Source organism: Homarus americanus, unplaced genomic scaffold (assembly GCF_018991925.1).
Source record: "Homarus americanus isolate GMGI-L3 unplaced genomic scaffold, GMGI_Hamer_2.0 scaffold28, whole genome shotgun sequence".
NCBI lineage: Eukaryota > Metazoa > Arthropoda > Malacostraca > Decapoda > Nephropidae > Homarus > Homarus americanus.
The window spans coordinates 5815145-5829274 of record NW_024742238.1 but is presented as its reverse complement, the minus strand read 5'-3'; the positions used below and the strand labels follow the sequence as shown (position 1 = coordinate 5829274).

Sequence of the window (14130 nt, the reverse complement as noted above, 5' to 3'; positions counted from 1 at the left end):
AGATGTGCCTTTGACAACTAAATTAACAGTATGTGATGTACATATACTGTATCATATCATAATTTACTGAATAGATTGTATGAAGGTGGTATTTTAAGTTATTCGGAGATTACGCAAGGTCATTAATTACATGCATTTATTAAAGATATTGGATACGAAACTAAATTTAAAACTTCATGTGGAATTATTTGAAAATATATATATGCTAAAAACTCATTGTTTTTGTTATAATTCAACATTTTTTTTCTCGAAGGCTGGAAATATATCCTGAACAAAGTGACACCAGACAGGAATACTAAATGCCTGCCAGAGTCTGCTTCAATGTTTTACAGTATACAAATGCTCATTCTTATTGGTGCTAAAATATAAAAATACCAATATAATTATAATTCATTTTACATTTTGATAACTTAATTTATAAGTTTTTAATTCATTGTGAGATAGTGATGTATTCCTGATCATGTTTATATATTATACAGTACTGTTACATGACATCTGCAGAATCAATACTCATTAATAATAAATATAACAATAATAGCAGTAATTATCTTAATATTATGTTTCTTATATGATAAAATTTTAACCATTTAGAGGGCAATGTAGGTTGGTGTTGGAGGATGGTTGTGGTAACGGGTGGCAACAGGTTCGCTGAGTAAGAATGACAGCGCAGGTGCCCCTCTCGTCTTGCCTTATCAGGAATCACTAGTATCAGGAAGCTTAACGATGAGTACAGCCACAATCATGTCGGTGTGCAACAACGATTGTTCTGACTGCTGTGATGGAACGTCTGACAAGGTATATGAGGCTGTTATTTGGCCAAGACCAGTTGTGTTTGGTTTGGGTTTCTGGACCCCGAACTTTCCAGGTTATTTAACTCTTACACCTGGATCTCCTGCACAGAATCTGATTAATATAGATTTGATTTTTCAGCAGCACCTGACAGTATTGACTCTTTACGTCTTACAGGTGTGATTTATAGCTCAATTTAAGCCGTCATCTGGTTGATATTTACTGATTGAGTGGTGTATTACTTCTGCCAGGGACCTTAAAATATTAGGAGGTGGATGTTTTGCCTTAAGTAACAGTATTAAATATTAATTTATATGCTGGCTGCCAAGAAAACACTCACTTTGATGTGACATCCGACCAGGGCCCAGGGGGTGAGGCCTGAGGGACATAAGCTCCCTTAGACGGTCCGACGGGTCCGACTAATTACCCAAATGTAGCCGGAATGAAGTCAAATGATGGTCGTACAAGCTTAATTCGGGCTATGAATCACTTCTCGATTATTATTTGGTGTCATTAAGTAAAAAAAAAATTGGTAAACTTAATTTAATCTGAGTTGTGTTAGGTTAGGTAGGTTAGGTTAGGTTAGGTTAGGTTAGGTTAGGTTAGGTTAGGTTAGGTTAGGTTAGGTTAGGTACGATTAGGTACATGCACTTGATCTATTAACTCAGATTAAATTAAGTTTACCAATTTTTTGTGACTTTGTGACACCAAATACTAGTCGAGGTTAGGTTAGGTTAGGTTCGGTACATGCACTCGATCTATTAACTCAGATTAAAGTAAGTTTTCCATTTTTTTGTGAATTTGTGACACCAAATACTAGTCGAGAAGTGATTGGTAACCCGATTTATTCATGTAGGACCATTATTTGACTTCATTGCGGCTACATTTGGGTAATTAGTCGGACCTCCCTTAGACACAGAAATATGCCCCTGTGGCCCCGAAATATGGGGCTATATACAGGTACTTGACAGTGCAGTTTTATTTAACAGTTCACATAATTTGAATGTGCAGGTATCATTAAGGATAGACAGTCTATCCTCCATCAAATATGCATTTACAGTACCATACAAGGAACTATGTGTGGCGGGGTAGATGGTTGAGGCCTGGCCACGGTATTTTTCAAGTATTTACCCAATAGGACCAGCACCTGCCTGAAGACAACATAGTCAACATGTGCCCTCAGTATTCGAGACTAAAGTTAGTTGATTTATGTCAAACTTGTGAGGCTACTCAACACGATGCATTAGAAGTATTTGATGAGCTTTATTTGCCTGTTGTCGAAGCTATATTACTGATGGCGGAGAATCATGGAACTTGGAGTCAATTTATAAAGGAAAATATCTGTTTCTTGTTATTTCACACTTGAATTTCTCATTCCATTTACTGGTGTCACAATTTACTTTATTATGTAGAACCTCTCGGGGCAAACCATCAGGCACTCGCTATTGATATAAGCACAGGTATGTCGGAGAAAAACAATCTTATTTGTGATATTAAAGTGTGTCGGTGATATTGATAAAGATGGTGACACTTAGTACACTGAAGCTGTTGCCTTAGCTGACTCAATTGATGCTCCTAAACCTTCATTACCTGGTATAAATATGTCACGTTAATAGATCTATCGGTAAAGGGGGAGCAGAAGAGTAACACCAGGAGTAGTTGTTCGATTTTGTTAATTTTTCCCACTCATGTTCTTTGGGTGATAATAAGTAATAACATTTATTCAATAGTGCACAGAACCTTATAGAACCTAACCTAACCAAAGAAACCTATCTAACGTTACCTAACCTCCTAGCTTGACCCCATGCCATATTAAACAAAAAGAATTTAGTTTGATATCTGGTGCCAATGAAAGCAACTTTCTTGAAGGAGCGTGGTATTAGTTTACGTTTTTTGTGGCTGTGAGAATATGCTCCTACCGGGCAGCTCAGTTGTTGCACTGAAACAGAGCGGATGACAACATGCATCAATACTGCCGATTTTTCAGCTGAATGTTTATGGTAAATAATTAATTTCTAAACGTACAAAGCACATAGAGACATTATTTCGTGTCACATGATCAGTTTTAACCGTCTTTGACCCCACAATTTCTCTCATTTTTCACACCTTGTCCACTACAGGTGATTTATGATTGTATATAGTAAAACTAAAAATGTAAAATAAATAAATACTTATAATTACCCGGTAAAATAATAAGTTATCGTATCATTTTTATTACTTACTATCATCCAAAGAGCTTCTGTGGAAAAAATGAACGAAATTGAACAACTTCTGGTGTTGGCTGTCTGCTCTACTATTACCCTTTTCTATTTCTCTGGGTTTTTTTTTATAGGACTAGAAATGATTTATTTTGTGTTTATGCATAGAATGAAAAGTGAATAGAACAATAAGGAAAAAATTGACTTTTGAAAATACAGTATTGTTTGGCAGTAAAAAATCTCCCCCCCCTCCCCGCCCAAATAAAAAATAAATAAATAAATAAATACTATACAATATTAATTGGTAACCCTCTCCCTAACTTTTATGAGAAATATATCTTCTTGCCCCAAAGTCAATAAATGTACTCATACTTTTAGGTAAATTCAGATGTATACATGTTACAGGAACAGTACTGTACAGCTGTAATATACTGTATGGCCACATATTTTTAACTGCATTATGTAATTATATATTTCAGAGTGAAAATTGTAGAAAAATAACAACTACAGTGTTAGAACCATGTGTGCCACTACCTCTGTCTGATGAAGTTCTAGATGATATCCTCCCCAAGGCTAAAGACTATGCCCTCTTACATGGTAGGTTCTCTTTTTTTTCTCTCATTTACCTTTTAAATCCAGTGTAATATGTCATTTCCTGTAGTCGACCCAAATTGAGGATGTGGGGAAGTGTGTGTACGGCATATGGTATTACTGTTTCATTCCATCGCCTGTCAATTTTTATTCTCCCTCGCCTTGACTCATCCCACACAAAAGTATAAGAAGAACAAGAGTACCGGTATTCATAATAGAAAAGAAGAGAATTAATCACTGGATAATGAAGGTCATAACAAAGTAACAAAGAACAGACCAACAACTTGAACGGCAGGAAAGGTGATATGTGGTGAAGTTATATAAAGAAAAATCAACGTGGCAAATCTGTTGGAAAAATTTTCTTTTGTACATTGTGTGTGGTTGGTAATTGTTCATTTTGGAGCCATTCCTTGTTTACTTACATAACAAGTCATACAATGTCCTGTAATCCTTGTACTGTACTGAGTTTTGAATTTTGTCATTAAATTTTTTTACATAAATTTTTTTTTTTTTTATGAATTCAGCTTGTTATTGGACCCAGTTTCACTTTAAGGTTTTAAATGAAGGAAAGGCAGATAATGAACATGAATGATATTTAAACTCGGATATTCCTATACAGGTGCTGGGATGCGCTACAAAGCCAGCTATGATCAGGACACACTACAGATGGCTCCATTCTTCCTCCTCCCCTCTGCTTTCCCTCGACGGGAGTTTGAACGTGTGGTTAAGTTGCAGCCCCTCATCAACGTGCTCATGCACAAGATTGCTCACAATCATGAGTTTTTAGAAAATTGTCTTAAAAAGTTAGTACTGTGTTTGGTATAAATAATACTTTGCTTATACGTATGTTAACCAAAATTTACATACCTTTCCAGTATCTGTATCTAGAAGAGATTTTTTATAACATTATTTTCCCAAATTACTTGACCTTTATTATACTTTATTAACTTTTCATCCACTTGTGTCTTCTCTAACAGAACGGTCAAGGTGGATGATTTCACAGGACGACTATGGAAGATCTACACCACCGTCAGAGAAGAGGGAATGGCTCAGGTAGGACTGTGTTGTGTGTCAGGTGTCTAACAAGATTTGAACAAACCCTTGTGATTTCATATCCTGCTCTTTAGTTTTGCCATGTTTATTTTATTAGGTAAATTATTTGTGCATTTATTCTACTTTTATTTTTTTAAAGAAAATGTTTTGGGTTTTTTGTATTCAGTTGCATTTTTTTCTCCGGTGTGTGAATGACTGTACAGTATTTAGTTACCAGTTTTACATATAACACAGGAACTCTCTTTCCTAGCACTGTGGCCTGAGTTAAAAGAATCCTAAATGATCAAAACTGAAATGCATTAATCAAGACATATTATGGAAAATGTTGGAATAGTATTACGGTTTTCTGGGATTTAAGTGCAGTATTTATTTTCTTCATACCCAGTAACTATACATAATACAGTAATGTGAATTGAAGTTTAATGTCCATAAACTGTATTATACAGTAATGGTGGATAGTATGATGAAGATTTACATGAATGTTTTGAAAGTGGGTTCCATTGGCACAATTACCATACCCGTTACAATCAGTGTTAATACAGTACACAATATATGGAGCCTTTTTCCACAGGGAGGCTGTGTGGCCAGCATTGCATTTGACTATCCTCATTTCCCCAATTCTAAAGTTAGGTACTGGTACCCATTTACTGCTGGGTGAATAGGAGTGCCTGGAGATCAAACCAGCAACCCATAGGACAAGAGACGAGTGCTGTATTCACTCGGCCGCATTACTCAATATACAGTAAATGTTGTACCATATGTTAATAGAAAAAAAGTATGAGCTATTAAAGATTTTGTATACTGTACAGAAATTTCAGAAATGAAGGTATTTCTATCATGTTTGATCCCAACGTTACAAGATAAGAGAGGATCAATCTGTCGATGTTTTCAGTACAGCTCTTAGATCTCTGTGGGTAGAATGTACTGTACACCTCTATAAGTTGACTAGATTGGGTTGAACAGATTTAGCAAAGGTTTTTATGTTAGATATGCAATATAAACAAAGTGAGTACTGTATAGTTAATAATACAATATAGTAATGGTTTAGTATTGACAAATTTTCTTGCTTCTTAATATTTTTGTTTTTGCCAAATTTGAGATTGATCGTTTGGCATGTTAACAGCTTTACTCTGTGTTAATGCTGTGATATGAACAGCAAGGGATTGAATACATAAACATAGATAAGAAAACTAGCCTATTGGTAATGTTATCTGTAGAGTTATTACAGTTGTTTGTATGTATACGTCTATACAGTATATTTTTCTTAATCACAAGATTTATATACGTACTAGGAAATAGGATTTTTGTTGGATTTAAACTTTCAAAATTTTTTATATTTATCTATAGAAAGAATGATATTCAGTTTTAATGTGCATTAATCCTTGTACTACAGACTGCAGTACTTACTCTCCTCTTATATTAGGCAGTGTGTGTTTACTTTAAAGCTGATACACCTTATTTTACCTTATACAGTACAGAACATTACTGTGCATATTACAGTTTGTTAAACAGGGCTTTGTTTTATCATTCCTATATATGGAATATAAAACAGAATACTGTACTGTACAGTATTAAGTTTCAGCATATAAAAAAGCGTACTGTATGCAGTAGTCTTAAATTTACATAAGGGTTTAATTAATACCTTTAAGTAATTAGACAGCTCTTAGGAAACATCATTTTAAGTTTAAGGATATTTAATTAATCTACAAATTTAGTAAAACCTCATTAATTCAAATTTTGGATAATTTGAAAAAGTTGATGAGCTTTGAAGATAGAAGCAACCTGCTGATAAGTAGACCTTTGTTCCATTAGGCCAAACACTGTGAAATCTTTTGTGTGATAACCATACTGTATGTGCCTCATCCACCCATACATTAAGGAGACAAGAAGGTGGATATGTAGTTCCAGCCAGCCCAGCCTCCACGTAAAGTAGTGATACATCTGAGATCTTAATCTTATTTTCAGCATTTAACATCTTGTACTGATAGCTTGACTGTGCAGTAATTCTCATACCTTTCTAGAAGATCCACCACAAAAATTTGTTCAGGATATGTTAAAATAATTATGTAGAAAATGGGGCTACACCACAAGAACATTCACAAACACTTAAAAACATTGCAAAAGACATTATAAAACTAGAGATACAGTGCATGAGGAACATCCATGAATGAATTGAAAAATCTTTACATTGTTATAGATCCTCCAACATTAACTGCTAGATTTATGAAGCCACCCCAAGGCCAGGTGCTATAAAGGACCTGAGAGAATTAGTGTTATCAGTGGCTGTTGGTAACTCGCAATCACATGATGATACATTGCAGTACTGACTCTGCCCTTAACTATTCTCCATTCATATGAGCTTTACAACCAGGGTTAATCTAGAGGTCTTCATTATTTTATTTACTTTATTTGTGTTCTGCAGTTGTTAGTAATATTAGCAATTTAGTGTTGATCCAGCATGATATCCAAAGCTGGGACAGTAAAAATTTGTTTTTGAGACCAATGATAACATATGTCTTAAAGTTAAAAACCACTCAGCAGCGTTTGCTATTATTTTACTACCCCACACATATTCACCGAAGCATAGTTCAACCAATCACACGCTTTGTTTGATTTGGCTCAGCTGCAAGGTCAGAGTGAACAAAATATAGGGTTGCCTCCATTTAAAACAGGTACAGTACAGTGGCTGGCATGTTTTGTGAGATGTGTTACCACTGTTTGTTTACAATGTAGTAAAACTAGCAGAATGGGCAGAACTATAGTAACCAGACCAAGGATGCTAAATAAGCAGTCCCCCTGTATCTGTGAATGCATGCATTTCCTGCATGATTGTTGTTTTAATATAAATTACCAAGTAGAACGTCATTGGCTCCTATCTGTTGTCAAGTGGGAGATGGTGACACATTTCACAAAACATGCCAGCCACTGTACTCGTTATAGATGGAGGCAACTGTACCTCAACAAAATATTATGAATGATATACACACAGCTAGTTAAAATCAGCCATTCACAAACTTGTACAGTACAGTATAGGTAATACAGTACCTGAGAGAGCACCATTACTTGATTGGAACATGTTTAGTTTCATGACTCGCATCATTACTTTAGCCCTGTCAGTAGGATGTTACCTTACACCAGGAGCTGTCTATACTCCTGTGTATATATATATATATATATATATATATATATATATATATATATATATATATATATATATATATATATATATATATATATATATATATATATATATATATATATATATATATATATATACTTTTTTTCTCTTTGTGGCACAGACAACACTACACAAGTTTACTCTGTTTAGTAATATTTGTTCTTAAACATTATACTGTATAGAAAATACATGGTATTATATATTATTCATCTTTCTTGCCCACCACCCCTCACTGCCAACCTCTGACTCTTCCTACCACCTTTCACTGTCAGCCTCCTGCCCTACCCTGATCCACCACCAGTAACTGCCCTACTGATCACTGCCCTACACTACTCTCCTTTTCCAGTGTTCCTAACACCAGTTTTGTTGTGTGGATACACTGGATGCAATGAGTAAATTTTACCCTAATTCAAGTCAACAGCTCATTCAACCTACCCTTACTTTTATGTAGTTTGAATTAGTGAGGTTTTATTGTTTGTGGGAAATGTGAATAACAGATGTTGTTTTTTCTTTTCTGTTTTCTATTTGTAGAATATCAAAATGACATTATCTCTCTTATTACCAGCCTTATGAGGGACAGCCGTATGCCCTGGGGCACCTTTACTTGACTTTTTTCCTTGTCAGCACTTTTTTCTCCAATGGGGATTGCTCTGTTTCCTCCAGAGCATTCCTTTCTTAATGCCTTTGCACTTAGGAGTTGAGTTTGGGCCTGGTGCGGTCGGACGTAATGCTGACCAAGTGCCATGCTGGGTGCTGCAAGCTATGCGAGACCCCTCCTTATGTCTCCTGTCACCAGGTGGAGGTCAACACCATCGCCTCAGGATTTGGCCACATGGGACCAATATCTGGGAGTATTAATAGGTACACAAAGGACATCACAAATGAATAATGCCATGGGCTGCACTAGAGAGGACTTTTGTGCACTGTATATTCATAAGCTGCTTGCAAATTTATTATTGGGAAGGAGATTGAACAGCCAAAATTTTGGACTAATAAGATTTGATTATAACAAAACTCCTCTGTAACCTATGAGCTTGATGGATAGTTACCAAGTAGTATTGTAATATTAGTTGCCACTTTCCCTTTTGATTTGCTTTACAAAAGTAATTAGCTGTCGAACATGATTACATTTAAGCCTGATACAGTGGGGGAATGTTTATAACATTACTGTACAGTATGCCCGGATAATTCGCGGATATTTATTTTGCGGTCTTCTATGATTCGCAGATGACACCCTGGTTATACCCATGAATGTCTGTGTGGTAGTTTTAAAGTTGCTGGCATTTTCGCGGTCGGGACAGGGAGCCATTTGTTCTAGAGACAGTAATTTCCTTTACCTTAATTGTATATATATGTGTGTGTGTGTGTATATCTACACACACACACATACTGTATAAACAATACAATACATATATACAATCAGAAACAAATTTATTAAAAATGTGGGTCTATCTCAAGTCTACTCTGTGCTTTGTTATTAATAAACACGGAATAGACTTGAGAGTAGACTCATTTTTAATAAATTTGCTTCTGATTATTTGTGAAAGGATGTTCCCATTAATATTTATTTGTACTGTATGTGTTTTGTGTGTGTTTACACACACACACACACACACATACACATACATACAATACAGGTAAAAGAAATAATTGTCCTCAGGGTAAACACATAAAGGGAATATACAAGTAAAATTGTAACCCCCCCCACCCCTGATCAGCAAATGTTATTTGAGGATTTGGCGATTCATGGCCACTTTCAGAACCTAATCCCCACGAATTTGAAGGACATGTTGGTACTAACAAGTGGGTTTAGAGCTGGTATTGTGGGTTATGGGTCAGTTTGAATTACTGTAATGTATTATCAGTTTTAATTTTGCACTTTATACTGATTATATATATATATATTTATAAAAATACAGTACCCTGTACTGTATATATATTTGTGTGTTTGTATGCAAAGAGTGTTATGTGGTGGAAATATTGTTTCCTCATATCATTGTCTATATTTTGGTTATTGGTTGATTACCTTCTTGTGTCTTTGTCAGTCATCCTTAATTCTGGGAACAGTACAATTAAAGGTATATTGTGTACAAGATAGTCATTTCCTTAATGATGTCTGAGATTTATTTTTTCACATAAAGCTTTAATGATCTAGCATCTCTTTGTCTTTCTGAAAACACATGGAGGGTCTTGTAAGCACAAAAGGTCTTGTGCTTTGAGTTCAGTTGTAATAAAACTTGGTAGAAATGGTTTTGAACAAGATCTTGGTTAGAGTGGTACTGTATTGAGTAGTTTCATACCTTTAGTTAGCTCTCTTGAGTGACCAGAAAATTTAACATGTCAGTCCTCTGTGTACAGTATTGGAATGTTGAATGAAAAAGGTGCAGTGCTTTAATATTTCAGCACATAATCTTGGCATGGGTGAATTCATGACTTTCTTGTATGTGAATGTATACCAACTTGTGGAATTGCATGGTGAATTTTATTGAAGGTTCATTTAAAGTATTTGACATCAGAATGGTGAAATGTTGATGAAATATTGAGCATGTGTCCTCCAAGAGTCCCATGAAGAACATTGGTTGGTGTTTAGATATTTGGAGCTTTTGTTGAAAATTTGGTCAGGAGATGAATTGGCTTTAGGAGCAAAAATTAACTGTCAGTGATATTTATATTATGACTAATCACAAGTAATGAAGGCATTACAGTAGTTGTAGTATCTCACTTTATCCTAAAATGGGTTTGAGGAAAACATGAGAATCTTTTGGATTATTTTCTCCATGACCTGTTTGGTGTTTGAACACAGTAAATCTTTGTGTGGTGGCGGTGGTTCAAGGACACTGCCCTCTGTCCCCTAATACAGTACTGGCTCAGGTGAATTTGATAAAATGCTTGACAGGAGGATATTTAGCCATGAGATTGAGGGCATTCAAGAATGTGTTGCGTGTAAGACCACTCCATTTATGCAGGGTTTAGCTTACTTTCATGGGCAATCAGGCTTAGATTGTAATTCTTTTCATCTGAATGTTTATGTACCTTGACACAGTATTGGTAACTGTCCACCAAGAACATTTATATGTCCTCATGTTTGCTCCTGTCATGAAACAAGAACCTAAGTTGCAAGATTTTCTCTTATTAGTTTTTTAGTTTTCCTAATTGTATAATGTCTAGTTCTCCAAACGTGCATCGTGACTCATTGTTCCGTAAAAATTTCCTCACAGGTGTCCTTATTTTGTGTAATGCCAATCATGCTTTTTATTAGTAATTTATGAAACAATTGGCTGTATCTTTCTTTTTATCATTCTTTCATTAGAAGTAATACCAGTATGAATGAACTGTTTATGAAAATATTGCAGAATGCACTGGGTCTTCTTCAAGACAGAGAGTATAATGGAGGTACTGTATAGCCTGCAGAAACGAGCTGTGCTTTTGCTTCTTGAATCTCTTAAGTTAGTGTTTATTAAAAACACTGTATTGTAGTTTTCTTATTTGTAAATGGGGTAAGAAGAGATTTAAGTTATAATCACAGAAGATAAAATTGAAGATACAAGTATTGTAGAGGTATAGCTTGAGAGACCTTTGTGTTTGAAGCTGAATGGTTATAATTTTTGGAGCCTTACATAGGCAAAAAAAGCAGGCCTGGCAAGTCAGTGAAAATGTCAAGATGACCAAAACAATAGGACAACAACACAATGACTTGAAATTTTTTTCTTTTGTGAGAGGCAACGAGTTCAATCAAAGTACTGTGACAGCCATGGCTGCCATAAAATTCCAAGCCAGAAAGAGTCCAGGTTTGGAGAATGCATCACACGACTACAAGAGTCGTACGGTGAAGCGGACTTTTGTTACCAAAAATAGATGTCATGGATGGTAGTTCGGTTAATAGATTACAACAGTAAAATTAGATGTTAGCTTTAACCCTGGATACTTTATATGGTACTGTGGTGTTAGTTGACTGGTAGCTAGGTAGCCTCTCATGGTCCCACTTAGCACACTATACTGTGATGCACCTGTTTAGAGGAGCTGTAGAGTGGCAATTTTCTTGTGTATCTGTTACTTAGTACTTTGTGTACTTCACCATAGTTTTGTGATACATCATTACTATATTAAACAACTGTAGACATTACCTGGTGTGAACATACAAGGTAAGCTGTGTGCATTTTGCAATGGGTTCTCAACTCCAGGAGTTACTGTACTTGTAAATTCAGAAGCACTAAATGAAAAAGAATTCCTAACCTCAAGACCATATGAGCACACATGTCTTGGTTTATTACCCTCACTGTGGCCGTTTGTTGGCGAGGGAGGCTGCTTGCATGTTTCACAGTGAGCTCAGCATTTGTTTCAAGTTTCATGCACTCTACTGGATTATCATAATTAATAATACTTGCCTAAAAACTTATAAATGAGTTGGGTAGAATTATCTATGGCCCTTTACCAAGAATTTTCAAATTAAATATGTAGATAGTGTATAGGTGTTCAGGCATTTTATATGACATTACATATTTACTGTATTTGGTTATTCATGCCAAAAAGTATCATATTATGGAAATACATATCATTATTTTATCTTATTCTGCACATTTACTTCCTGCAGACAGGGATTTGATGCTGAAAATGTGCTTTAAAATGCTTTTTATAATTCATGCCAAGAAATATTGTTTTGCTTTTAGAGGAAACTAATACTGTATTACACTACAGTATAATGATTTTTCTGTGTTGATAAATTTGGGCCAGGATCTTATACAACTGAAATAAGGATGGTTAGGTAGGAAGTCTTGAAGTCCTGCTTGGGCTAAATTAAAGTGATTAACTTTCTTTGTGTTGATTATGCATATCAGGAATTAATCTAATCAGTGGTTTTGAGTTTCAGCAGTGTAGAGAAAGAAGAGGCTAGTACAGTAATCCTTACCAGTAGGTAGTGAAGGAGTAATTACATTTCCCATTCACACATACAACCATCACAACAGCTAGATTAACATCTGTTTTTCCACTGTTATTTGGAGCAGATTGAAGTTTACAGTGCTTGTGCTGATCTGTGAAAAGTGTGCTGTGTTCATTGCCAGGTTGTAAAAGAATGGTAGTGTCTTAGTCTCAGGGAAGTTTTTGTCATTATTATTGTGTCCCTTGCTGGAGGAAACACGCCCACCCCATTGCCTTCAGATGTTCCTCTCCAGTCACATTTTCCTCACCACCAGTGTTTTCCTCATCCCACTTAATATGCAACAAAATCTTGTGTATTTTGCCTTATCATTCTCAATCTTGTATGTTACATCCTGCCACACAGTTTTGGCCATTTTGTTTTGTTTACTTACTTGATTATTATATAAATGAATGTCATTGTGTTAAGGCCATTTGCTCATTTAGAAGTGCATAGATAGAGATGACTTCCATTGTTATCATTGATAAGCTGCTCGAAGAAGATGAAATTCAATAATATTCTTGTTGTTGTTGTTGCCTGAAAGTTAAGAGTTCTAAGAAATGGTAAAGTTGATGTTACTCTTGGTTGTCTCTTGCTCATGAAGACACGGCTGTTGCTGTGGCATGAATTTAGAACCTTTTAGTTTAAAGGCCATTGCTTAAACCTCTCAGCCAAAGTGTTCATAAATACTTTCAGATTGGGAGAGAAACACGACAAGTGGTTTTTGGTATTGTGTCCAAAGTTCCGTTAGATCTCGCCCTGTAGCTGTGGAATTTTGTGTGTGGGGGGAGGGGGGATTAGCCCACCCGGGTACAGGCCACCAACCCACATCAGGGCCTGGTGGGCAAAAATATAATAATAATAACAATTATTTTTATTATTATGAACATAAACAATTAGTAAAATTAATAGCAAAATAAGAAAAGTAAAATAATACTTATAATAATAACCATAAAAAAAAAAAAAATCAAGAGTGAGAAACGATATAGATTGTGTATATTGTGTTGTAAAAGTAAGAGAAACAATTGAGACCCTGCAATTGTGTGTAAATGAGGCAGAAAGTCAGATCAGCAACCTGGGACTTGGTCACAACTTTTTTATGCCATATGGCAGCAGGGTCTACCATTAGACAACACATTACGCTTCCAATATCTTCCCAGGCAGTAGTACCTCCCTGTTTGGTAGCTGCCTGCTAACTACATGCTTATTAAGGTTTATTAGTTAGGTATATACAACATGTGTTGAGGTATAAGGATTCTTTGCCTAACTGGGAGATGAGATCAGTGAGACGAGCCACAATAATGTTGCACTGATCCTTCAGCTTCAAATTTAGTGACTTCAAGGTACTATATCCTGTAATATTTATCTCTTTATAAGCTTGGTTGTGCAGGTAATGTGATGCCCTG

At 35.5% G+C, this 14130-nt stretch overlaps 1 protein-coding gene across 2 annotated transcripts in view; it reads left to right on the top strand.

The window, feature by feature from the left end:
- The first annotated feature begins 618 nt into the window (after positions 1-618).
- LOC121876621 (glutathione synthetase-like) overlaps positions 619-14130 on the top strand; it is a 34361-nt gene continuing 20849 nt past the window's right edge. The window contains exons 1-5 of one of the 2 annotated variants that reach the window (XM_042381896.1): positions 619-795; positions 3467-3584; positions 4198-4381; positions 4556-4631; positions 8504-8670. In XM_042381896.1, the coding sequence (XP_042237830.1) occupies positions 724-795; positions 3467-3584; positions 4198-4381; positions 4556-4631; positions 8504-8670 (617 nt within the window). In that variant the 5' untranslated portion in view covers positions 619-723. The remainder of the gene's footprint in view (positions 796-3466; positions 3585-4197; positions 4382-4555; positions 4632-8503; positions 8671-14130) is intronic. The other variant, XM_042381897.1, reaches the window with a different exon arrangement.